Source organism: Lathamus discolor, chromosome 4 (genome assembly GCF_037157495.1).
Source record: "Lathamus discolor isolate bLatDis1 chromosome 4, bLatDis1.hap1, whole genome shotgun sequence".
Lineage (NCBI taxonomy): Eukaryota > Metazoa > Chordata > Aves > Psittaciformes > Psittacidae > Lathamus > Lathamus discolor.
The window spans coordinates 21,072,521-21,099,908 of record NC_088887.1 but is presented as its reverse complement, the minus strand read 5'-3'; the positions used below and the strand labels follow the sequence as shown (position 1 = coordinate 21,099,908).

The 27,388-nt window shown below is 40.3% G+C and overlaps 1 protein-coding gene across 1 annotated transcript; it reads right to left on the bottom strand.

The window, feature by feature from the left end:
• Positions 1-96: 96 nt before the first annotated feature.
• Positions 97-25,245, bottom strand: TOMM70 (translocase of outer mitochondrial membrane 70). Its single transcript, XM_065676563.1, has 12 exons — positions 24,941-25,245; positions 15,718-15,891; positions 14,381-14,507; positions 10,558-10,667; positions 8,578-8,726; positions 7,238-7,445; positions 6,522-6,656; positions 5,255-5,362; positions 4,910-5,026; positions 3,982-4,079; positions 3,385-3,507; positions 97-2,249 (listed from the first exon to the last, which is right to left on the bottom strand). Exons 1-12 carry the CDS (start codon positions 25,184-25,186, stop codon positions 2,096-2,098), a joined length of 1,749 nt encoding a protein of 582 aa, XP_065532635.1. The 5' UTR covers positions 25,187-25,245; the 3' UTR covers positions 97-2,095.
• Between the last annotated feature and the right edge of the window lie 2,143 nt (positions 25,246-27,388).

Below are 27,388 nucleotides of genomic sequence, written 5' to 3'. Positions count from 1 at the left end.
ATTCTTCCCAGAGTCAGAGCAACCTCAAATAAGAACAGAGAGCACCACTGCAGAACACTTTCATCAAAACCTGTTCTTACACATGTCAGAGAGAGATACTTGAAGGTAATATTTATTTTTTCAGTTTACAGGTAATACATCATTTACAAAAAAAAAAAAAAAAAAAATTACAGACAATGCATCCTTTCAGTGCAGTTTCAAACTAGTCCAAGAACAGGCAAAAGTCTGTGATGATTTGGAATGCTAGTGTTCAACAGCACATGCTTTTTCCCCTTAATTGATTGGGGGGGATAAGGAATGGGGTACAGGTGGGGTGAGGAGGAGAAATGCCAATGTAAGTAAGGCCATGCAAATAAAAACTCCTCAGGAGGACACAAGTCAGTCTGGCGTATTTTTATTCTCAGGTCATCAGTGCAGAGATTGGAAGTTCCAGAAGACAGCTGACACTTGTTATGTGCAGTGTCCTTAGAAGCCACCAGTACCTTTTACTGACTTCAATTCTACACCAGTGCTGTTTCAGACCACCTACTGAGCTAGTTAAAATATAATGATTAAATCTTTATGTCTACACCATTTGAATTCTCGTTGTAGTTGCTGAGAGAAAGCAAGGTCAAGCTGAAAATACAAGCTGCTGCTATGTGGTGGCACAACTAAAGAACAACAGTTTGACCACAGCATGGTTCATTTCTTTAAAAGCTGAAATACAGTAGACAATTCAGCACAAGCAAACCTACGATTTCAGGATGGAAAGAAGCCCAAATTAGCATATAATAAATTAAGCTACATCAGTTAAGTACTGGCATGAGGTTGATCCCACGACATCAATCCAGGGAGAGGCAAGATGGACTGACTGGCTTCCACAGATCCAAAGATCAACCCAAAGCAGGAGAGCCCTCTGTGAAGTTCCCAGCTGGAGGGAAACAGTTTATACTGGTATTTAATGATTTCCTGATCTGCCACTTGCATAACAGTTGCTTCCTCTCTACAGTAATTGTCATCTTGGACAAGATGGAGCCTAAGGAACAAGAAAACCAGTACAGATTCTAGATCTATTATTTGAAGTTTTAGCCTATGCTTTGTTCCTTATCTCACTTAATCCTGGCAAAGGATCTGTTACAAGGAGCAGATCAGAACACTGCAGTCTCCAGACTGAAGAGAATTCAGACAGTGAATTAGCTGTTACATTTAAGCAGAAGTGTCAGAGATGACAAAGATCATATGCAAGCAAGACCTTACCTTGGGAGCAATACACCCAGCAGTGCTTTCTGTTCTTTAAAGTCCCTCTGAACCCTCTGGAACAATTTCCTGTGACATTCAAGTAAGGACTGCAGCACAGGAACAAGGCTTTTCTTCCAGTAAAATCTGCACTGGAGCAGTGTTACCTGATCTCTTTCCCCGGCCAACCTATTTCTTTGCTCTCGAATATACTATGCTAGGGCTTTCTGGGGTGAGCATAAGGACTATCAAATTAATTCCCTAATAGCTGCCACAGGACTATTTCTAAGTAAGGTGTGCAGAGGGTGGGAGGGGCTTTAAGTGAAGACTGTGCATGCTTGCATATATTTACAGGGATTCTCTCCACATCTGACTTAAAAAAACCCTATTATTAAACAGTTTCAAAGTTATTTTTTCCTTTTTGCAAAATTAAAATCAACCCTCAAAGATTAACTGCATATAAAAAAGAAACCTATTTTACAGCACTGACTAGTATTAACCTTTAAAATCAACAGGAAAACCCCCAACATGCTGTTATATTGGTTGATAAAGCAAAAACTGCCCACAACATAATCACCCAAAATGAACCAGTGTGAAGTTTTTATTTGCATGGCCAAAGTATCTTCCTTTTGTTCCCCTGCAACTTCATTTCCCTTAACACGCCTTAAGGTTTTTACTGCAGAAGGAACAAGATGCAACACTGCATACTTCCTTGAACAACCAATCCCACAACACCTAAACATTTAACAGATGTAGCAAATGACAACACCACAAACGGGAAAAAACTAAGTTCCACCATTCAACATGGTCTGCAACAGCATCTTTAGGGCTGGCTGAAGTGGGCAACTTCACTTTAGAAGGTCATTTCCTCCTAGTTTCTTTACAGTGTTGGTGGTTTCAATCCATACTTCTTTGCAACTTCTGTCTGGGCATAGGCAGCATCACAGAGTGAGTAGAGGTGGGCCATCTCCATTTCAGATTTGGCCAGGTTGATAGCTTTGTTGAACATTTCAATGGCTTTATCCAGATTACCCCTGAAATAAACCAAAATGTAGTCCCAATTAAGACCAGCATAACAAACTTTTCATCCCTACATCATCGTTTTTTCCTCTGACTTACACTCTCCATTACTAGCAGTTTAAAATGACTTTGGGAGGAACCACCACAAGAACTTGTGATCATGATGAGCAAACTGAGAGAAGTTGTTACCAAGTCTAAGCAACTATGACAGCTGTTATATAACTCCTCCTGAGAGCCCCCGTGGGTGGTACTGTGGGATAAAATGTTCTCTACAAGACACCAAGTTTACAAAAAATACTGATGGGACAGCTAAATGAACTCTCATCCTCCTTGAAAAAAGAGTTTGTATACTTTAGAGGAGAACTAGTACACAGACAAGAGCTCATATTATTTGATTAGGAAATGCTTACAAAATGTTTCACAGAAACAGTTTAAGTGTCTGTCCTTTTGGTGGCTAGACATGTAAAAAAACCAAACTTAACTATACTATCAGCTACACCCCAAACTTTTGCCTAACTGTAATATTCTGTTACAGAATAGTGCACATTAGTCTTTCCTCTTTGCCCTGTGAACTTGCGAACTGCAGTCCTGTTGGAATAAAACCCAAATTGTCAGACTTGAGAGTATAGCTCAAGATCCTCAGTACAAATGGTCCACTAAGATTGTGTTTAAACACTACATGAGGCATACAGGAAGCCTAATAATGATTAAGGAAGTCACTTTAAATGCAGGAAGTATGTGATTAAACATACAAAGAGTCATCTGCATGAAAACAGTGAACATGGGAACTTGTCAGATCATAAGCCATAGAGAAAGGAAGGCTTTACTCAAGAGTTACAGAACAGAAATCAGGACTCCAGATAAGAGCTGGCCTTGCACAGCACTCGGGAGAAGACAATCACAGAAGATCCTAAGTTGGAAGAGATCCGTAAGGATCATTGAGTCCAAATCCCTGCTCCTTGAAGGACTACCTAAAACTAACCCATATGATTAAAAGCATTGTCCAGATGCTCCTTGAACTCTAACAAGCTCGGTAGTGTGACCACTTCCCTGGGGAGCCTGTTCAACTTAAAATCCATAAGGATATCTAAAGGACTACTGTAAATTCAAAAACAACTAAGAACTCTTAACATTCCAATTCAACATTACCTTTGTACTTCAATAGTTCCCATGGTTTCATATGCAAAATCACATTTGTTATCGATTTCAATTGCCTTGCTTATGAGTTCTAACCCTTTGTCTAAATCTTGCTTCCACTGGAGCTGAAGTAAACTAGAAGAGAAAGGAAACTCAGAACAGACTTCACATACTCTTCCCAAAACCCTCATCATATAAGCAAAAATAAAAGCCCAACTGTATTTAAATCCTAATGCAGGGTAACAGTAACTTCGTGGCTTTTAAAAACATGTGAAAGTCAATTTCAATAGGTGATGTTACCAGTTCAATGACTCTAAAGAAAGGCTAATTCCTCTTGAGAAGACTGGTTACAAGTTAATTTATGAAAGGGAAAATTTCAGTAAAAAGTGAAATTAAGACAGGGCTAAAGTAGAAGCCAGATATACTTCAAGTAGATGTGTAATTAGGAATGAAACTTTCCTGAAACTTATTTCCAGTTCAGCCAAGAGAAACTGTAGAAATATATTCAACAACACTAAGTTGTTTTCACAACAAAACATTCAATTCAGGTTGATTCATCTAAATATGCCAACTGGCCTTGACCAAAAGGACCGCAAACTCAATACATACCCTTTATGAACATACGTAGTGGCATTGTCTGGCTCAAGGTCAATGCATTTATCATACATTTCATCAGCCTTGCCAAACTGCTGTTGATCAGTTAGTGCCTGCATCAGAATAGAAACTTGTATGTCAAAAAGCAGCCAAAACATGCTCTCTGTGGTAGGCTAATTCTAATTAAAATCATATTGACAATGCGAGATTAGAGATAGCTCTCTATCATCAAGCAGGCCAGGCACATCAGTTACCAGAGTTAAGTTTCAAAATTCAGTGCCTAGCTTTAAGTGCACAAATTACTGACCACAGTACCACCTGTAATGTTACACAAGCAACATGCTAAGCATACTGCAAGTAAAAACCATTCTGAAAATCTGTACCTGCAAGTCTCAACTTCTTCCTTTCTCAAACACAACTGTTCCAAAAGGAAGTGCATCTGTACTTACCCACCTACTTAAACTTGGAAGATCACATGCTCCATACTAGAACCAAAAGTAAGTTTTCTTATTGAAGAAATTACAGTCTCCAATACAACTAGACTCTAAACATTTCTACTGAACTCTGCTTGATCAGTACATGTCACTCATAGCAGACTGAAACTGTTACCCTAGCACCACACATTTAATTCCCAAATTACCTAGACAATCCCTGGCATCCATCAAGAGAGATGCCACACACATGCAGGAATATGCCAGACCTCTTGTTTCCTAATAACCACCCTTGACTCTCATCACTTATATTCTGCTCCACTGATTCACCCGTTACTTCCTATACCCCCAAACACCCACACCCGTAAGTTCAGGTAGCTTATTAAAACAGCATGTATTATCCCAGAACTTATTCGTAAAAATCTTCATATATTATTTGAAGAAATGCATGTTATCAAAGATAAAAGGTGCAAGAGAATGCAGCATTTTCTTTAAGACAGAGACAAATATACCTGAGCATAGAGTGCATAACCTTCAGCACACTTTGGAAATTTTTTAATGACATCTTCGAAGCCCTTCATGGCTACTTGCACAGGCAAAGCGTTACTTCCTGTATAAGCCTGGCGATACTATTCAAAAGAAAATAAAAAAAGAAGGAAAAAATGAACCACCACGACAAACCCAGGCTCACGAGACCTCTATCTGCTCTCCCATGAGATGCATGCATCATAACAATTACAAGTTCCAGAAAGTGGCATGCTTGTACATCTACCACATATGGTTTCAGGAACCTACCACATATCCAAGTATGTTTTACAGGAAAGAAAAAGCACCCAGATAACCAGCATGTTACCTACCAGAGCAAAACACTTCTGTGCTTGAGCCAAGGCAGAATCGGGTCGCAATCGGATACATTCATCAAAGTCTTCCACAGCTTCTTCTATTTGGTCAAGCAGGATTTTCAGCTAGCCAGAATGAAAGAAAATCCTATTTCTGCATTTAATCGGTGCTTCATACACTTAAGTGATAATTCAATTATCATTAGTTACTCTTTCCGTCTCCAGTTCAGGTGCAGAACTGCCTAGAAATCTACAAAAACCATGACTAAAAATCACTGCCATAAAGTAACACAGCCACCAGTGTGAAACCAGCTTCATACACAAAAAGGCAATGTGCATGTGCAAGGATTAAGAATGCCTGATTTCAGGCTGTTGCCATTACTGCTTTAGCATTATGTCCAGTTTCCAAAACTATGCCGTATTTTCCCAAGTTGCTTTGCCTTGCTGTAGTTAATGCCCACGGACTATTTGTATGTCACAACATTTTTGCTTTCCCAGCTTGCATTTCAACACTTTTTTTTTTTGACATTCTCATTCCTCCACAAAGGAGGAGCTCACTTCATCATTCTTTCACTTCATTGTCAAGCTCCTGTAAAGCACCAATTTGTAAGCTGCAGAAAACTTTAATTCCTCTCAATTACCACGTAACACCATTCATATTTCTGAGCATTAAAGTGATCTAATGAATTTATGCAGAGAGGCACTCAAGCCATAGAAGTCTTCCTTATGAATATGACTTAGCACATCTGCATATGGGAGTGTTTCCTCTTTTATTCCATCACCTCTTATATTACACGTCTGTGGAAGCAGGCCTGTCCATGTTCAGAAGTTAGTCAAAGACACAGCAGCATCACAAGCCAGAGAGGGATGAGCTGAACAGATGCAAGTCTAGGCCACAGTGCTAGAGATGCTGAGTTATCAAAGAACACGTTACATCTGCTGTAACAAAGCTTCTATGCAGATGATGCTCTGACGTATCAGCCCCTTCACTGGGCAACTTATATCTACTGTAAATGTATATAAGGCCTGGAACTTTTAAGTCAGTTTGTATTGATAGAGGGCTGAACCTCTGTTACTCTACAGCTACAGAAGTAAACTGTTTCTGCCTGACCAGAACCAGCAAATAAGACTATGTGTTTATTCTGCAACAGTCTCAAATTAGGAGTTCATGGTTTTCTGCCACAAATAGTATAAAGTGTCTCCAATGATATACAGATCTTTATTTTTTATTTTAGTATATACTGAAATATTCAGGTACTGGGATGAGACCTCTAATGTGCCTTACTTGTCCTCGATGGTGGTAAACATCTGCATTCTGAGGATCAATATCAGCAGCCATGTTGAAATCTTGAGTGGACAACATAGGTTGCTGCTGCTGCATATACATACTTCCTCGTTTGATCAGAGCATTAGCTCGGAGCTATAAAACAAGTTCAAAGAAATATCAGCCACTCCAGCATTCCCCCAGATTTAAGGCTTTGTTACAATTACAGTAAATTTTTCATTTGACTCATTTCTCCTACTGACAGATTTCACTCATTCTAAGCAGGAGTAAATTTCATACTGAATCTAAATGAATCAACTCCCTTGCTTAATTTCAAATATGTCAGTCTGTGCTTCCATCTCAGTGGACTTTCAAGCCTCCAAAAATACTTTCAAAAGACAGGTTCCCTATGCACCAACATTTTGTGAAGCAGTTCAGTATGAAAGTACAATTAACATTTTTCTCTTATCTACGAACCACTATTTTGGGCTGGGTAAGCCTCCAGTTCAATTCAAATTCTTCTGTTCTTTTGTTTGTACTACTTAGCACAGCTGTCTCAGAAAAATCAACAAATCTTTTGAAAAAAATAAGACAAAACAGTAAATAAACCAGAACACTCCCATTCAAGTATTTGAAAATACTTTGAAAAACAACTTCTTGCACTATAATGGAAGTTTATCATCTAACTTCTACATTTTCTCAACCCAAACTATAATCCAGATGTGACAGATTCTTACCTTCACATTTGCATCTTCCATGCTGATGACCTGATCTAGGTCTGGTTTGGCAGCATTTGCATTGCCAATAAGTAAGTAGAAAGTAGCTCGCAGAAGCAAAGCTTCTGCCATGTATTTTCCTTTTGCTTCAATTTCTTTTGTGCTTTCACTGATAATTTTGTCATAGTTCTCTTCTTCCATATATTGTTTTGCTCTCAAATAGCCAGAGCTGTAAATGATGTAAGAACAGTTGTGTATATATATATATATATTCACTGCAATTTCAATTCAGATTTTTCATTTAATCATAACAAATACTAACTTTTGCTATACTCTGTTACAACACCAGCATAATAAATAGTTACAAATATTCTTGGACAAGCCATCACAGACTGAAAACAATTCAAAAAATGGCCAAATTACATTTGAAATAATGAATAAAAAATGTTTTAAAGCTCTTGAACTTGAGCTTCATTTGTCCCCTGAAATTTTATTTCACATTAAGGGCAGCGATAATCTGCTATAAAACAAGAGGGTTGGATTGGAATTCCAGGGCAGAAAAGTGAAACATCAAACCTAGCAATGTGCTGTTTATACATGGAAGGAAGGATTTAACAGCAAAATTTATGGTATGCACTGCCTTGTCCTCAGCTAAGTGTTCTGCATTCAGTGGATCTGCCTGTAGATAGGGACATTCTATCTTACTTAAAAAAAAGTGAAATAAAAGAAAACTTAGCACTTTTTGTAAGGTTTTCCATACTGACAGCAGTGATATCTTCCAAAACTAAACTGGAAAGCAGCATAGTAAGTTAAAGCACCATTCACAAAGTTCTCAAGTGCCACTCAAAAAACAAAAAAGCTCAAGCTCTTCTTTGTCAGAACAAATCTCTCATTTATGTGCATTTTGATTCCAGAAAGTTAAAATGCCCTTGTAGTCCAAGCTGCTATACGTTCACAGTTTTAATTAATAAAGACCCTTTTCCTAGCTTGTCTTCTCTCTTCCAATCCAAACACTAACTTGCTCTCTTCCTGCAGTATAAAGCACTCCTTTCTCCAGAAGCATCATTCAGCACTCTTTAGTACTCCCATCTCCTAAAATTTACTGATACTGTTGTAAGTATTTAGTATATCTCCCCAATCTCATTGTCCTTTCTCTATTTAGTAGAGCTTTGGAACTAACTAGTCAGCTTTCATAAAAGTTTCATTTTTAATACTGATCTCATTTCATAGGCTCACTTTATTACCACAGGATTTCCCATGCCAAGTACTATAAAAACAGCAAGTTACACTGAGCAGAATGTAAAAATCACTGCAAACTTAATTCCAATACCAAACAACTCCCAACTGCACTGTACACTCACTTTTCTTTTACTTCAGAAGCCTCTCCCTCCTTATCCTTATCTTCATCTGATTTCTCACCCTTAAGCAAAGGTTGGGAGATTATATCATCTGTGAAAGAACTGAAGTAGGATTTAATGAACTGTGGTGAGGGCATCAGAGGCTCACGATTCTGAAACAGAGAAATGTAATTTCAAGTCATTAGATGGTAAGATCAGATGGCAAGTATATGGCAATGGATAAACAAATATTATTATAAAAATATCGTTCATGAAAGAAACAGTGTTTGAGTTTCTACTATCTCATTTGATAGTCTGATACTTTTGATTTGACAGTTTGACATTTAGCGATTATTTAAACTTCAGATCACAACATAACACCCATCACCACTAGAAATAAAGTGAAGATATTCAAGAGGGGGGAGATAGTAAATTTCTGCATGTGTGGCCAGAAATTAAGACTCTTAGGGTATTATAAGACATTGGGTAGATGTACTAAAGCAGTATGTGTGCACATAAATAAGGTGAAAAATGTGAGCTGGTGATTTAAGTATGAGCCTAAATTCAAGCAGATTCTGAATGAAATTTGCCCTTTTTCCTCCAACTTGCCCAAGAGAAGCTGCTGTCTATCGTTGCTATGAACACTAATGAGGCAATATCCTAATTTTATACGGAGATTGGCCCAGACACCACACATTTTACTTGAAGTCCCAGAAGTAACACCTCTCAGGTACAAAATCCTTTCTACAGCCAATAAACACTCCTTGCTCAAAACGAACACTGCACATGAGAATTACAATTCAGTCTTTCTTGCAAGAAAAGTCTGACCACAGTCTTCTCTATTAGTTCTATCATAATCCTGCCTATCTGAAACACGCCTATTTTGTGATGCTACCACAACACACTAAATAGCACAATTTGTTTTATTACCTCAACTGCATACATTTCTGTGAGTTTCTATAGGAAAGAAATTCAGCATCTCAAACCCAACATGGATTTTGGTATTCAACCACCAGCACAAAAAACCAAGCGAGAACATTTTAATATCAACTGAGAATGTTTTAATACCTATTCCAACTTTTTTTGTAAACCTACAGCCACTTAACATGACTGCTCCTTGCTACCCCTGTATTTGCATAGTTCTCTTTTCCACGGTTTCCAAACAGTAACACAAACACATCTGAATGCTAAAATAGGAAAGTACAGGTATGAGGACCTATTCACAGAAATGAAACAGAAACAGACTTGGACAAACTGAATGTCAGAAGTAATCTGTAGTAGTATTTCTTAAGACAGAATCGGGAAGTCTGCCCACTACTAAATAGATGTGACTTCACACTACATGATTTTTTCTTAAGCAATGCTTTTCTTCCTCTTAGAAAAGCTACCACCCCACCTTAAAAGAAGGTTATTTTACCACTTTCTAAAAGGTAGGAATTCTGCTGTCAACTTAATCCTTTCTGCATGAAATTTGTGTTTATTAAACCAAGAATAACCTGGGGGGAAAAGTCCTCAATCATAATTCCTCTCATTTTAAGTTATTTGTTATATATGGAACCAGCATTTTTATGCATTTTTTATTATGATGTATAAACCTTCCTATCTCAACACACATCCCTAACTCAGCCACCTGATATGCAACTGAACATTTGACTGCTGCTGTTCCAACATATACTGTTTCCATTATGTTACAAGTCTGGAAAAGACCCATGTTGGGAAGCACATTAACTTAGGGTGTGCTGAATGTCATAATAAATTTGATTATTAAAAGAAAACAGCTATTAGGAACAGCCATTCTACTGAGGTTTAAAAAACTTTGGACAGGTCCCAAAAAGAAAACAACACTGATACAATAGTAGCCTTGTACAAAACTGTGTTGATTCTTACTCTTGAACAGATGAAGACAATGACTTGCTTATACAGCACTGACAGAATGCCAACAACCAAAATTTCAACAACCAGTCAGGTGAAATCAGAATTTGTCAGCAATATCACAAGACCTACCTTATATTTCTCTTTGGCCTTTTCTTTTCCAAGAAGTTTAAGAACTTTATCAGCTAATAACATACTCTGCTGGTTTTGGAAGGCCTCTAAAATGCAGACTGCAGTGACATCTAGGAAACAAACAAAGAAAAAAAAAACCCCAACAACAAAAAAAAAATTAATCACAAAAGTGAGATTAAAAATAAATTCTGATAGTCACTGGAGTACACTAAAATATGCCACTGTTAAAATGAGTCTGCCAAACTAATACATGTCCTGTTCCAGGGTAAAAGCTTCTGCTTCCAATTTGCTGTATTTATCATGTTTTCCAAGATATAAATTTGTAACCAAAATGATCTTGTGATAAAAGGACTTCATGACAGTGAATTAAAAAAATTGCATTTATTTTTATCTTAATGGTTTTATCTAGAGACAAACACACTTAGATGAACAGTGAAAATGTGTACCTCCAGCTGAGGCTCTCACCATTCTGAAACTCTGAGGACAGTAATTATGTTCATCTCATGCTCACCTTAAAAGTGCTAACACAGCTTCTCTTCTGGGACTGGTCCTAACTGTCTACTCTTAAAATTAATATTCAGTCCCATTACATCTTGCTTCTTCCCCAGTTTAAGAAATCTTCCCATATTATGTCTCTCTTCCCCCCCCGCCCCATTCACTTACATGTCTTTGGAATGGACGAAGTTTAAGAGAGATACCTTGCTGGCTGGTTTAAAGTGCTAGGCACATCACTTTCAGTCACATATGGAAGCCTCTGCAAATGTTAACCCATTGTTACCTGAATCATGCTTTGCAGTGTGAAATGTGCTCTTATGGTACATTATTTCTCTGGATCCCCAAGTTAATGCAATACTACCACTGATTTTTCCTATTCAATTTTCACTTAAAACATCAGTGAATATGAACCGAGTTTGGACTTGAAATTCAAAAAGCGTATTGTTTGAATACATTTGAAAAACAAGTTTCTTACTCTGGAGTTTTAGTATAGTTCCTGTAATTCTAGGCTGCTGTACTATTATGGCATCATTTAAACATAAACTCCCCGCAACTCTGACACAGACAAGAAGCACACTGGAGTCCCCAGGAAAACACAATGTACTCATAAAGAGTGCAGTGACCTAAGTAATCCTTTTTTACTCACTATGGTCTTACAGGGCAGAAAGGCATTATGCCAGCAGACAGAATCATAGAATAGTTAGGGTTGGAAAGGACCTCAAGATCATCATGTTCCAACCCCCCTGCCATGGACAGGGACACCTCACACTAAACCATCCCACACAAGGCTTCATCCAACCTGGCCTTGAACACTGCCAGTGATGGAGCACTCACAACCTCCCTGGGCAACACATTCCAGGGTCTCACCACCCTAACAGGAAAGAATTTCCTCCTTATATCCAATCTAAACTTCCCCTGTTTTAAGTTTTAACCCATTACCCCTTGTCCTGTCACTACAGTCCCTAAAGAAGAGTCCCTCCCCAGCATCCCTATAGGCCCCCTTCAGGTACTGGAAGGCTGCTATTAGGTCCCCACACAGCCTTCTCTTCTCCAGGCTGAACAGCCCCAACTTCCTCAGCCTATCTTCATACAGGAGGTGCTCTAGTCCCCTGATCATCCTGGTGGCCCTCCTCTGGACTTGTTCCAGCAGTTCCTTGTCCTTTTTATGTTGAGGACACCAGAACTGCACACAATACTCCAGGTGAGGTCTCACAAGAGCAGAGTAGAGGGGCAGGATCACCTCCTTTGACCTGTTGGTCACGCTCCTTTTGATGCAGCCCAGGATACGGTTGGCTTTCTGGGCTGCGAGCACACACTGAAGCCGGCTCATGTTCATTTTCTCATTGACCAGCACCCCCAAGTCCTTCTCCACAGGGCTGCTCTGAATCTCTTCTTTGCCCAATCTGTAGCTGTGCCTGGGATTGCTCCGACCCAGGTGTAGGACCTTGCACTTGTCATGGTTGAACTTCACAAGGTTGGCATCAGCCCACCTCACAAGCGTGTCAAGGTCCCTCTGGATGGCATCCCTTCCCTCCATCATATCAACCGGACACACAGCTTGGTGTCATCGGCAAACTTGCTGAGGGCACACTCAATCCCACTGTCCATGTCAGCGATGAAGATGTTAAACAAGACTGGTCCCAACACTGATCCGTGAGGGACACCACTCGTTACCGGTCTCCAGCCGGACATCGAGCCATTGACCACAACTCTTTGTGTGCAGCCGTCCAGCCAGTTCTTTATCCAGTGAGTGGTCCATCCATCAAATTGATATCTCTCCAATTTAGAGAGAAGGATGTCGTGTGGGACAGTGTCAAACGCTTTGCACAAGTCCAGGTAGATGACATCAACTGCTTTACCCTTGTCCATCAATTCTGTAGCCCCATCGTAGAAGGCCACCAAATTGGTCAGGCAGGATTTCCCCTTAGTGAAGCCATGCTGGCTGTCACCAAGCACCTTGTTGTTTTTCATGTGCCTTAGCATGCTGTCCAGGAGAATCTGCTCCAAGATTTTACCAGGCACAGAGGTGAGACTGACTGGTCTGTAATTCCCCAGGTCTTCCATTTTCCCCTTCTTGAAAATGGGGGTTATATTTCCCTTTTTCCAGTCATCGGGAAATTCACCTGACCGCTATGATCTTTCGAATATGATGGACAGTGGCTTAGCAACTTCATTCGCCAGCTCCTTCAGGACCTATCATGGATTTCATCAGGTCCCATGGACTTGTGCACGCTCAAGTTCTTACGATGGTCTCGAACCAGATCCTCTCCTACAGTGGGCCCAAGGTCTTCATTCTTACAGTCCCTGCATCTACCTTCTAAGAACTGGGTGGTGCAGTCAGAGCCTTTGCCAGTGAAGACCGAGGCGAAGAAGTCTTATAAATAAATAAATAGATAAAATGTCCACACCTTATTTACCTTCTAATTTAGCAGACCTGATTCTTAGCTCTTGCACATACTTAACAGATCTGACAGCGAGAGCACTGCCATATTTTCTGTCCTTCTTTCATAGTGAGCACAGACGAAAGTTTCATTTGCCTTTTAACCTTACAACAGCAGGAATTACTTCACTTGATGAAATTTAAATGGGTCCTTTCAAGCAGTGTCCCTTAGTTTAAAAGGGTCCTCAGACAACACACCTGACCTGTAGCTCTCCATAATTTTCATGGTTTCTCAGTCACAGTTTCCCAACAGTTCAAAATGTATTCTGTTAGGAATAGTATCTGGAAGGATTTGACACAGTTTCTCCCAAATACGTATTGTTAATATTAGAATAAAATAGAATAAAATAAAATGTTAAATCTGTTCCAATTTTCATCACAGTTATATATCAAAACAAAATGCTAATTAAACTGTTTTCTCTTTAATACCTGCCAATGCATTTAAATGACTAATACTCTCGTTTCTGACTATATATCTCCACCTGCAAAACCACCTTGGTTTCTGTAGTAATATAGTTTCACTAAAATAAACAGGGAACAAAGTTTGCTTACTGTACGAAAGTAAACAACTGCTGTCTGCATTATCCACTAAGCATATTAGTTGAATTCTACTCTAAAGTATAGGAGCATCCTCAAAAATAATACCTTGAGTGGCAAGAGTAACATCAATTTCTCAGCAGCTATTTCAGATATAAGGAGATGAGAGCTTGGAAACTGGGAAAAGGTTTCTACTTACAAGCAAATAAAATCTAGTTGCAGTAGCCATGAATGGTTTTAAATAAATAATTCTGTATTACTATAGTTACAGAAGTAAAACCATCCCAGAAGTTGCCTCCAAAGCACCTGAACTAATTCCACTTTCAAGTATACACATCAAGAGACACTCACCTTCTAAACATTCCTTCTTATTATCTAGCTTCTCATGAGCCTTTGCGCGTCTGAAGAGAGCTTTTACATATTTAGGATTAAGCTCAACAGCCTTTGTGCAGTCTTGTGCCACCTCTGTCCATCTTTGCTGTGGGTAGAAAAACAACACAGTGAGAGAGGCCCCACTCAGCTGCATTATATTAGCTTTCTACTACCAACTCCAGGGTCATGCCACCTGATAGCAGCATCAGTTCCCAGGGCCCTGTTTCTACCTGCTTGCTTCTATTTCTACAAGTTTCTCAGTAGGAAACTGCCAGGCAGCACTGCAAGCCACCTGCACCAGATCAGCCATGAAACAGAAAAGGAATTCCTACAGAAAAACAAATCTAGGCAGTTGTACAAAGCATATGGGAGAAGACAATGAGCCAATTTGAAGAAAAAAGATGTAAACATAATGAAAACCAACTAACAAGTTCAACAAAGTGCTAAACCACTCTAAACAACAAACACACCCCTTGTTATTTCAATTTACTATGCTATGTTACTATAAATGGATGACGAATATGTAGGAGTAGAACTGGTCAAGGATATTAAGAATTAAAATTTCATTTATCTGCAAAATTGATTATTAAAACAGGTTTTTCTAATAATTTAAAAAAAAGGAACCACATACACTTGGGATTCATTATGGCATGCATTAGTTATAAGTAGTAGTTGATTAGACAAGATCCGTTTTGTCTCTCCTGTAACTTTCAAGACTAGATTTCTCTAATCACACAGTCTCTTACTTGATACTTCATACTTTACAGAGCCAACTTTTCCACTCCATTATACAAATCACCAACCTGACCTCATAAGCAAATCTAATAACACTGGCCAACTTCTAAAACTAGTATCAAGTATACTTAGCTATCAAGTAAATGTTACTTCCACACATGCAAAACTTAAGTCTTAGGCTTTAGCAGAATTTCTGGGATATTTGTTTAATTTTTGAAGTAGCATCCACTCAAATATTTGGCCTTTCACCTTTTAACCTAAGTTAAAGAAACACTCTAGTATACAGAAGCAAAATTAACTTCTATGCAAGAAAACTGCTCCAGAGGATAAGAAATTAAAAGCTTGTCTTACAAGAAAAGGACACACAAGAATTATATAACATAGATCGAGAAAAGTTAACAGAAGAGTTTTATTTGTATGTGAAAAAGCATGATGAGCTAGTGAAAAATAACTGCAAGCAAGAGCATCTTGTGAAGGCAGCAGATATCATCACCTGGGATCTTTCAGTGGACAAAAGTGACAAAATACACAATTTACATTGAAATTTTTTAAAATAAACACAACTATCTTTAATTGCTTACCAGTTGTTCATATGCAGCAGCCCTATTTTGATAGAAGGTAGAAAGATCAAGTTTTTTCTCAGGAGGGCACAGGCTGATAGCCTCAGTATAACACTGAATAGCTTGGTCATACTTTCCTGCTTTAAAGTATTTGTTTCCTTTGTTCTTAGCAGCTTGGGCTCTATCAAGAGGGCTCTGAAAAAGGAAGTAATAGGACAGTTCAAACAAGAAAAGCATCACTGCACACAAGCTACACACTGATCTTCAAAGATATACAATGGATCTGAGCAGTAAACTCTAGCCTAGACTGCTGAAAAATCTCAATCCTCCCATTTCCTGGAAAAACACAACCAATTTTCTTTTGCAAGTGTATCAGATAGGAGTCATCAACTTTTCAAAAGATTCACTGTAACGGTATTAAACAATGCAGTAATTCCTTTTTGGAAAGCTAAACAGGTTTTAATCTTACATGACTGGTGATCAGTAGAACCAATAAAGATACGTTATTTCTCCAAAGACTAAATATGCGAAGACAAAAAAGCCCTCCAAGTAATTCAAATAGGAAAAGTTTCCTACTCAAATACACAGAGCTTGTGAGACCAGAGCTGACTGAGAAGACTATGAATTAAACACAGAAAACACTCTGTGGAAAACCTACTGAACAAGAAAAATAAAACCTGTAAGGAAAACAAAGCTGTTCTGCCTTCTATACACTAGACAAACTAACTTTACAGCTAACTCCTCCACAGCTTCACCCAACTGCTAATACAAAGTGCTGGACCATCATAGTCATTCTTAGCTGAGGATGGAAAACTTGGCTAACTGGCCTATGACCCTGGTAAATGAATCTTTATATTCTGCACTGCCTGTTGATCATCCGCTTTTCTGCAGAAACTAACACTGCTACCTGTAACCCCTAGACTTAAAGAACAGTTATCAAATATTGTGGCTTATATGGAATTAGATGAAAAAACTTCTCTTTATCAAAGGGGTGTGAGTCACACTCCAGAAATATACAGCTGCAAAAACACCTAATATGTACCTTCTGGATTTCTGCTCCTCTTTGATAGCCTAGATTTCAGGATCAACATTTTGGGGCAGTTCAGGCTAACATGCCAGACCAAAATGAACAGAGAGGTATGAACACGTGTCATCTTACTAACCCCTCTGAGGGAAAGAATATAAACTGGGGGCAGTAACGCCTTAAATAGCTGCAGAATTCACTACATCTCACCTGTTGAATGACATGCGCTGAAAAGATCATCTATAACTTGTTGGCAATAGCCAATCCTGCTCTTTAACCATACTTCTGCCTCCTCTCTCACCTCATCCACTGCCAGCATCAAACTACACCCAGATTACTATAAGATAAACCTGAAAGCATCTTTGCATTTCATCAGCCTGTTTATCTTAAAGTCCACTCATTTCATGCCAGCCTGATCATTTTTAGCATTTAAATGATTTTTAAAACTGAAAACCTGAATGAAATCCAGGAGATGCTGTACAACCCCTCTTTAAAGGACTAGTTTCCAATCATGGAATGAGAGAATCAGATAACGGGTACTGGCATTAGTTTTTAAATAAAAATAGGCATCCAGATAGAACAAAGGCACTCTTGAAGAGAGACAAGTGAAACCATATAAGGGAGGGAATTTCTTAAATATTCCTACTGCCAGAAAAGCTCTTCTCACATGGGTCACCACACACTGGGAAGTCAGTCTGCACATCTCCATTGTTCACAGAACAGGATACAGGTTGGGCAAAGAAGAGATTCAGGCACAGCTACAGGTTGGGCAAAGAAGAGATTCAGAGGAGCCCTGCGGAGAAGGACTTGGGGGTGCTGGTCAATGAGAAAATGAACATGAGCCGGCAGCGTGCGCTCGCAGCCCAGAAAGCCAACCGTATCCTGGGCTGCATCAAAGGGAGTGTGACCAGCAGGTCGAAGGAGGTGACCTTGCCCCTCTACTCTGCTCTTGTGAGACCTCACCTGGAGTATTGTGTGCAGTTCTGGTGTCCTCAACATAAAAAGGACATGGAACTGTTGGAACAAGTCTAGAGGAGGGCCACGAGGATGATCAGGGGACTGGAGCACCTCCCGTATGAAGACAGGCTGAGGAAGTTGGGGCTTTTCAGCCTGGAGAAGAGAAGGCTGCGTGGGGACCTAATAGCAGCCTTCCAGTATCTGAAGGGGGCCTATAGGGATGCTGGGGAGGGACTCTTCTTTAGGGACTATAGTGACAGGACAAGGGGTAATGGGTTCAAACTGAAACAAGGGAAGTTTAGATTGGATATAAGGAGGAAGTTCTTTCCTATTAGAGTGGTGAGGAACTGGAATAGGTTGCCCAGGGAGGCTGTGAATGCTCCATCCCCGTCAGTGTTCAAGGCCAGGCTGGACGAAGCCTTGAGTGAGATAGTTTAGTGTGAGGTATCCCTGCCCATGGCAGGGGGTTTGGAACTAGATGATCTTAAGGTCCTTTCCAACCCTAACTATTCTATGATTCCAAGATAATCAGCATGGCTGATTTTTTGGGGGGTTAAATGATTCAGATTCAAACTGAAAAAGATTATTTACTTCACCTGTTTTCACACACTGTGTGTAACTCTATGGATACACAGATCAGAATTAGAGTGCACATATTTTTACTGACAGCCAAGTAACAATGTATTTGATAAGCTGTTTCTCTAAAACATAACCCAAGTCTGAAAAGGTTACACTTATTTCAGTAAGACCTAAATTTATCTCCTTATACAACAATGCTTCCCTTTTAATTAAGGGAAGGGTTAAGCATATGCAGCAAACTTAAATGCACGAAAGTCAGCTTTATTTTTCCTTCTGCATTTCTACAGCAAACCACATTAGCAATGACCTTCTACAATAATATAAAAAATTCAGTGCTGTTCAAACTTACTTGCTACCAAAAAGGAAAAAACACAAGATGTGCGCCATGTTGCAACATTCATACATGTGTTCTCAGTATGCAAATTATTTAAAACTGCAGAGATTAAGCCTACAGTACAACTAGATTACTACTTTATGATCACTGATAATTCCTTTAGCCCAGGAATATTTTACCCCTACGTGTGCCTCAGCCTGACCAGTCCATCGTCTTCACCCTGTGCACTTTGACAGCCCTGCACTAAAATCCCTGCATAAACACACATGCTACAGATGAGAACTACTGGATAATATCCAAATGAAATAGCTGCTCCAGTGTCAGGTATGGGATAGGAACTGTAACTGGAAGCAAGACATCTGTAGTTCTGGGGCGTGTCACTGGTGCTCTACTGCTTCTTGGGAAGCTTAAAGTCTTCAAACTAATCTATGTACATGCAACAAGAACCAAAAACTTTACAGAGTACAGGCATGGTGCCACAGGAAAGCCAATTAAAACTAGTAACTGTTATCACAGTAAGCTTTGAGTAACAGTAGCAGGACACAGACCACACAACCAACTATACAGAACTGAATCATCAAATAGATGCTAGCTCCATGGTTACTCTGCCTCATGCATAGTATAATTTGAGGGTAAAAAGTCAAGAGTTGGAGCACAAAATACTATCATGTAATAAAGTTAGCAGTAATGCCCATGGTAAGAAAGAAATCAACTGGGTTTTGTTTGTTTACGCTGCCTTAAACTAGATTCCTACTTCTTAGATGGTTTATCTCTGCAACCGAAGTATGCATGCAATACACTGTTGAATTGAATGGCCAACATTTTAAATTCAAAGGCTGATACAGCTCTATGTTCAATAACCCTATTCTGATAAGGACTTTCATGAAAGAGTCACTTAGCAGCTCATACCCATGACAAATGGATCCCACACAGGCTGTACAGAATTTATGCATTTAAATTAACAAAATATTGTATCTATATCTTGAAGCCCAAATGGTGATAAAACACAGATTTTAAACTCTAATTTTAAATTACTATTCTGATGAGATTAATTTTCTTAACAATCATGAAACTCTTTAAGGAGAAAATAGAGGATCAATTTACAGCTCCGGTATAAAAATGATCAAATTAAGGAACAAAACCAAAACAAAGTTTTTATTTTAATTTTGTGAAATTTTAAAGAATATTCATAACTTCTCCCCCCATGCTTAATAACTTCCATTTAAGTAACATATTTCAACTTGACTATCTGCAGTATAATCTGATGAAGCAAAACCCACTAAAATGCTGAATCTCATTAGTGTCTTCCTTTGGTACGCTTTTGTTTCTTATTGCTGGGTGTGGGGTTTTTAGCTGATGGCTTGGTTTGGCTTTTTAATTAAAGAACTCATGTCACATTATAGGCTGCAATACCTTTTCATAATAGCACAAATGGGAACACAAAAATTAATTCTTAGCAAAAAATCAGTTTCTGGAAGTTTTACAAGCCTGACAAAATGTTTTAGGCTGCTGCTTCTCATCTCTCAAGTCCTTCTCAGTTGCTGCATTGACAAGGTACACGAATAAGGAACTGATTATGTATGCAAACTTGATGCCCAAGTTTCTGCTTCCATTTTCTGGCAAATATAATAATACTCAACATTATTTTCCAACTTCACTGCTTCTCCTCACCTGACCCACTGCCTTTCTATGTGGTGCACTGGACATATTTTGTTCCTATGGTGAAGGTTAGACAAGAAAAACTCCCAGTTTGTCATCTTCTGGTCAAAAAATCTCTGCAACAAGCAAACCAGCTCAATAAAGTGAATCAAAGTCCACAATCAATTACAGTCAAGGCAGTATAAACAAAAATATCGGAAGTTATCTGCAGTCACATAAAAAATAACATCTCAGGACTGCTTTCAGCAACTGTTCACTAACTAGTCTTAAAACAGAGTTCAAGCCAAAGAACACTTGTGTACTTGAGAAGCCCTCCATTATCTAGGTAACTAAATAAGCAGATTGCTAACTGTCTAAAGACTAGATAGCACTAGCAAAAATTTCTTAACTGTTACTTTAACCTCAGCAAATGTGCTTTCCTCACAAAATGTTCAGAAACTGCATGCAAACAACAGCAACTTGATAGCAACAGACTGCCATCTGTGAGAGTAATAAAGCTTTACAGTAACCCTCAGCAACACCAGCATGGTTAAACTGGCAGTTCAGACCTTATATATTTGAGGGAGATTATTTTTTAAAACAGAACAAGAAATTTGCTGCCAGCCAATGACAAAAGTGATTCACAACAGAAGCACAAGCAGAGAGTTTCAGCATTTTGTTTTGGGTAAAAAGGATTTGTATGAGCCCTTGTCTGACAGATGACATGGAAGAGGACTATGCCTTTAGCCATCTTAACTCCTCCACATTCAAAGAAAAAATAGCCCCAGTCTGAATCTCTTGATGAGATCAAGTAAAATTTTAAAAAAGGCGTTGTTTTGACTAACATTCATCTCATTTCTTATCTCAGACCTATACTAAAAAGTCATTAAGAGAGTATAAATGGCTTTGAGATTCTTCTTAGCACTAAAACCACTATGAGAAAACTTACGTTCACATAAGCTTAAGATGTAAATTCAGAGCCCAAGCAAGGACGGATATAATTAGAAATAATTAAGCTCAAGATTACAGTCACCTTGCTTTTAAATGAGTTTGCCATTCATGCCTTCCATAAGTGAGCTGCCCATGAGCTGCTCAGAGTCTAACAATTGTTCTACTGCTATCATACACACATTTAGTTTTCCACACCTGTCCACTACAGCTTGCATGGAAAATAGAAGACTTACAGTAAGTCAATAGTGAGATTGATTAGGCAACAGGTGCATGGTACATGTCTTTTTACATACTTTGCTTAGATCAATTCAGAATAAGTATCGACTTAAATATATCTAGACGAAGAGGTTTAATTTGCTCATACACTGATCTAATGTCACAGCAGTGAGATAGGCAACATTTGGCAATTGCTGTTAAGATAGATAATGGAAAGAAGCCATACTAGTTGGCTGTTGATACCAATGTAACACCATACAAGCCAAGGAGTTTGGCCACATTCACCCATCACTGCACTCAAGGACTATATCCAGCTCCGAAGAAAATGTGCAAAGAGAGTGAAAAGCTATGAACCTAAATGGCTTTGTCTGCAATACACAATGCTGACTAAACAATTCAAGAATCATTGCCTGGTACTTCCTCACATACCAAAACCACAGCACTGCCCTATGGAACTGGTGAAACAGTAAAGGGGTTAGATTTGGGCTATCACAGACTTGCAAAAGGAAGTGATTTCAACTTAAGGAGAAAGAAAAAAAACCAAAACAGAACCAACCAACACACTGTCTCACTGACTAGCCAGTGTATGCCCCTGTCAAGACAAGGAGGGTATAAACTTGCTAAGTTTATCATAGAGTAAGTAAAAAACACCATTAATCAACTGGGTATCAATTAATACAATAAATGCAAAGCAGTTTACTACTCCAACAGGCTTAAGTTATGCAACATTCACTACAAACTAAGAAAGCATGTAAAAAACAACTGCTGTTACTGAGTAACTAAAGCATTGCATCTAAATTATAAGAAACAATGACAACTTCTGTAATTAACAGATGCAATTTGACTTCCCAACCTCTGTGAGTCATCCACAGACACAGTTTCATCATCAGCACTTAACTGGTCCAATAATACCAGCTGACTGTACTTTTGAAAAGCTGTGCGTACAGGAGACAGAATCTGAAAAGTAATTCAGCTCTTCCCAATATAGTACCTATGCTAAGGGCTTCTGCCAACACGTCAGCCACAGACCCCACGCTTGGTCAGCGCATCTATGCCAGGAGAATCCCCTACTGCAGGCACAGCCTGGGGAAAAAATGTGAGGCCTCTAAGGCATGTAAAAGAAAAGCTCAAACTGTATGCAAAATAAGTCTGAATAAAGAACAATTAAGATTTTAGACCCTAATGTATTTTCAAAACAAAACAAAAAATCAAGGTTATGTCTTCAAAACAGTGAACAGAGCATCAAATGGATACAAAAGCTGATTTACTGAATGCACAAAAATGTCTGAGCCCTAAGTTGTATTTATGAGTAAAAGCATAGTCACCTGACACACACATACACACAGCTGTTTGTAGCACATTCATTATTGACCTATATGTTTTATTCTAAGAGAGTTTCCTCTTATGTTCAGACTGTGAATTAGTGGCTTTAACCCACTGTACAGATTTGTATTTGAAATCCAAGTTTAAAAAAATACCCCACCACATTAGGAAGGCAGACCAATACAATGCACGTAGTTAAAAAGTAAGGCATTTCAGGGGTGGTATTTTTGATCAACAGCCTTATTAATAACATCCATAACTAATAAAATATATGTGGAAAAACGAAATCTACATGGCACCACCACTGAGTATGAGGAACGGGAAGTCAATCCTCCACACACACATAAAGCAGCCAAGGGAACTTGCAGCCACATTCAATTTCCTGCTGCGGCCATATTTTGACCAGCTAGACAGTTATCTCATGTAACCAGGTAAACCTGATACGTTCTTCTACAGGTTTCCTAAGTAATATCTCTCATTTCTTTATAGTATAAGCAATTACACTCTTCAAGGTACTCTGTACCATACACTCGACCTTATCCATATTCTTAGATACATAGTCTTCCAGTAATTTAATTTGTGATTCAATGTGAGCGAGCTAGACATACAATATTTTACATTAAGTGCTATATAACTGGTTTAATTGTTTGAAGTTCCTGATTTTGGTATAACTACAAAATGACTACAAACCACTTGAAAGTACATACTGCAATTCAGAAACACAACCAAGAAACCCAGACTTAACGCATCAATAGCAAAGTCACTGCAGCTACACAAAGGTCACGAGCAGCCTGCAAACCAGAGCTCACACGTAGCAAGCGCACTACCATAAATATGCCAGGTGCTGTTTGCAGCCACAAGCCAAAGTTACCACAGTAAACAATATCTGTATTTGTCCTCTGTACACCATTTGCTCAGTACTGTTGTCCATGAAGGAACAAATCACTGCCTTCAAGTAACTGCCTCCAGGTCCAGCACAGCTTTTGCAGCTCACTAGGCTTCCCTGAGAGTCCCTATGATTCACCAACTGGGCCACCCTCCTCGCCACTCCTGCATTCCTGCTGCTGTCTGCCCTCTTGGTAACACTAATCTCCATCAATCAAACGATCCAGGTTAAACCTGACCTTCCAATCTCTCAAAGTTGTTTGGTTTTGGGTTTTTTTTTTTTTTCATCTTCTGATCATTTCAGATGGGAAGTTTATGCCATGGTCTGACAGTTAGAGCATTTCAGGTGCTACACAACAACAGGGAAGACAATGCAGGTACATCCTAATGAGATTTTCTTATCAAAACAAATCAATTTGCCAAATTCATGTTTGTAATGTTTGTCAATTGTAACCTCACCTCAGCAATACAATGTGACTATCACGGTATGCCTGTGGCCGAAGATGTGTGGAAAGTGCATCTTTTGTATTTCGCTGGAAAATATTTCACTTTGAAAAGATTCGGACTGTGTTTTCTTAAAACTCTGCTGTATCCTCAGACTAATGCACAACAGACCACAGATTTCCTTTTCAAAATGCTATTACTGGAAGCAACTTACTCATCACTATAACACACCTCAGAAGCAGAAACACACCAACAGCACCAACAGCAGAACACCCAACAGCAGCACGTTGCCAGACCCATACTCACCTGACTGATGTACACTTCATGACAAGATGTGTTCAGCAACGTGCTTTTCCAAGTACCAGTACCAGGACTGGAACAAACACACATACACACTCTGAACAAAGTACTACCAACGGCAGCAAAACGAGAAAAAAAGCCGTGAATATCGTAACAGCCGGTGGCTACATCTCCGCGGTTACACGGGTCGCCCTCCCCGCTGTTTTACTCTGGGCACGAAGAGGATGCAGCCCGAGCTGCAGCATGGCTCTATCACCTCACTGGCGTCCCCCAGGGCCTGTATCTCGACTCTTGACAGCCGCTTTTTAGACGGGGCCAGTGGCCTGGCCTACCGGACTCTGCCGCCCGCTGACTGGAGACGGGCCACTCTCCGACCCCACCGCCGACGGAACACCCGCCCTCCAGCCCCTCGCTGCCCCAGCTGGTGAGCTGAGCCCCAGACCCCCCATGCCAGCTGAGGGCGGGGGAGGCAAGCCCCGTCTCTGGTGGTCAAAGCCCCGCTTTCTCCCCTCCCCGTCAGGGGGGCTAACGGCCGCAGCGCGTGGCGTGAGGTGGGGACCGGTCAGCGCCAACGGCCGCCGGCAAGCGCTCACCGTCTCTTCGTGGCCGGGCCCATCGGGCTGCCCGCCGCCGCAGGGCCCGGGGCTTGCCCGCCCCTCAGGGGTCTTCCTCTCGCTCGCGCCCTTGCCGCCGCGGCGGGCCGACCGCCGCCCCCACAGGTAGAGCGCGCCGGCGCCGAGCAGAATCGGCGCCCCCAGCACCAACGCCAGCTGCCAGCGAGACAGCCCCGCGCCGCCGCCGCCGCCGCCCGCCGCCTCCACGGGCTTCGAGGCGGCCATTACGCGCTCACACCGCCGCCCGCGAGAGGGCACGGGACAGGAGTGGAGGAAGAGGGTCACCGGACACCCGGAGCACGACGGGAGGGCACGGGTCGTGCAAGCACTTCCGCCCGCCGCAGGGCCAAGCCCGGCGTGGCCGCAGCCGCCTGCCTGCGTGGCGGCGCCACCTGCAGGAGCGGAGGTGTATCTGCAGAGTGTCCGGGTCAAAATTATCCTCGTTATAAATGTCTCTTTTTAATTTATTAATTGAATCTGTCATTAAAATAACTTAATATGCAATACTGAAATTTTATATATGTTGTATATACATGCGCATTATATATATGTGTGTGTACATGTATACACTTAGCATCCTTACTTGTAGGCAGAGGAAGCTTGTTTTTCTGTCTCCACTTATTTCCCTAGAGTACTCGGCTGTGGATGAAGATGAGTCCTCTGATACTTTTTATACTCAGATAAGTAGCCGGCTCAAGCCTAGAAATTTCATGTAGGTAGGAGGGAAGTGGAAGGAATATGTGCAAAGACACATATTTCACTGAAGAAAAAATGGACTAACAAAAACAGTAGTAAGGTTGCAAAGCAAATACCTCAGGATCCCAACTAAGATTTGCCCTGCTGGACTTTGAGTCAACATATCTTGGTGCCTGGTAAACAGTTTGAGCTGCTTCTTCCTTAGTTTATGGGTTATTACTATTTACATAAGCATTTTTTGTTAAGCTGTGGGACAGCGTTTCTCCCACTTCCCTGTCACCCGTCTCAGCACAGCAGAAGCATTTCCTACTCCACACAACAAGGCTGCAGTTCTGTGTCACATGTCAGAAAAGAAGAAACTTGAAACATACAATAGAAAATACATTCCAACAGGTTGATAGCTTGCTACTAGGACAGCCTAAATTCCATCCATGTGTCCCGCTAAAAGCTAGTGTAGACCTTCAGATGTACCTTGCCTGTACAGATTGGTAGCCTCAAGGACATAAGACAAATTTATGCTGTCAGAACATGGCCAAGAGTGCTCTTCTCTACCTTGAAAATCAGCCTATGTGACCTTTTTATTGCTTCAGGTGTCTTTTTTGCTGTGCTGTTTTGCATGTATTCCTCTTGCTCCTGTCCATCTGGGCCTCTGCACAAAAGCAGCTGGTTTGGTTGTCTCTCTAAGCTCTGATAGACAACACCTGAAGATCTGCCATCTGAACACCCATGTACTCCAGGTCCATCTGCTAATCACAGTCTTATCTGCCCTGGACAAGGTAAAAACTTGCACATCCGTGACTAACTGGTCCTTTCACATCTGTTACTCAGAATGAAGAGTCCTACATGAGAGTATTGTATAAATACAATAAAACCTCACACCTACACCCACACAAATGAAACTGGAGTTTTGTTGGTACATCTGTACTACTAAATAGGCTGGGGACAAGGAGCAAGGTTTAGTGCAGAACCATTGATTCTCTGTAATGCTAAATTGCCAGCAAGCTTTTTGGCATACTTCTGGCCAAGGCCAACTAGCATCTCTACAGCAATGCCTAGGCACCAGAAGAACACCTAAACACCTAGCACAAACCAAGGACTGCTTCCACTAAGAACTTAGATTTGGGTCTCTCCCTCCTGTGCAGTCTTCCAACACTATCCCAGCAGGCTCTACAGCCTCAAAGCCCTCCTCCTTTTCCTTCTGCCATGTGCCAAGGCATGTAACACATATTCCAGTTTCATGCTATACAATCAACAGTTTTGTTGGCCACAACAGAGTGGTTTGTTTTTTTTTTTTTTTTTTTGCTATATCAGACATACTGAATTTTAAAAAAAGAACACAAAAATTACAACAAAGTGTTACAACCACAGTGCAGTACATACAGCCTCAAGGAGATCTGCAGCACAAGTGCCATGTAGAGTAGACACGACCAGTCTAGCCACTTGGTCTCAGGAAACAGTCCCCAGCCCTATTCTGTTTTGTGGTATAGATGGGGTCTATATGGCTTACATCCAGGGCTGTTGAGGAGAAATCAGATGAATTTTTACTGTGTGCCTCAAAATGAGGCACGGTCTCCCATAACTCTAGTATGGCAGTGAAAAGCAGATGATACAAGTTCATGTTGGCTGCCATAACCCCAAAATGATCATCCAGTTTCTTCAGGGGGGCTTTCTTCCACCTAGACAGACCACATTTCCTGAATACCAAAGAATGAGCAGAGACAACAGAAATCA

Coding starts and splice junctions, on each gene's coding strand:
- TOMM70 (XM_065676563.1), bottom strand. CDS start 25,186: ATGGCCGCCTCGAAGCCCGTGGAGGCGGCGGGCGGCGGCGGCGGCGGC. Junction 8,727..10,557: donor AGGCCAAAGAGAAATATAAG/GTAGGTCTTGTG, acceptor TCTCTGTTTCAG/AATCGTGAGCCTCTGATGCC. Junction 3,508..3,981: donor ACTACGTATGTTCATAAAGG/GTATGTATTGAG, acceptor TTTCTCTTCTAG/TTTACTTCAGCTCCAGTGGA.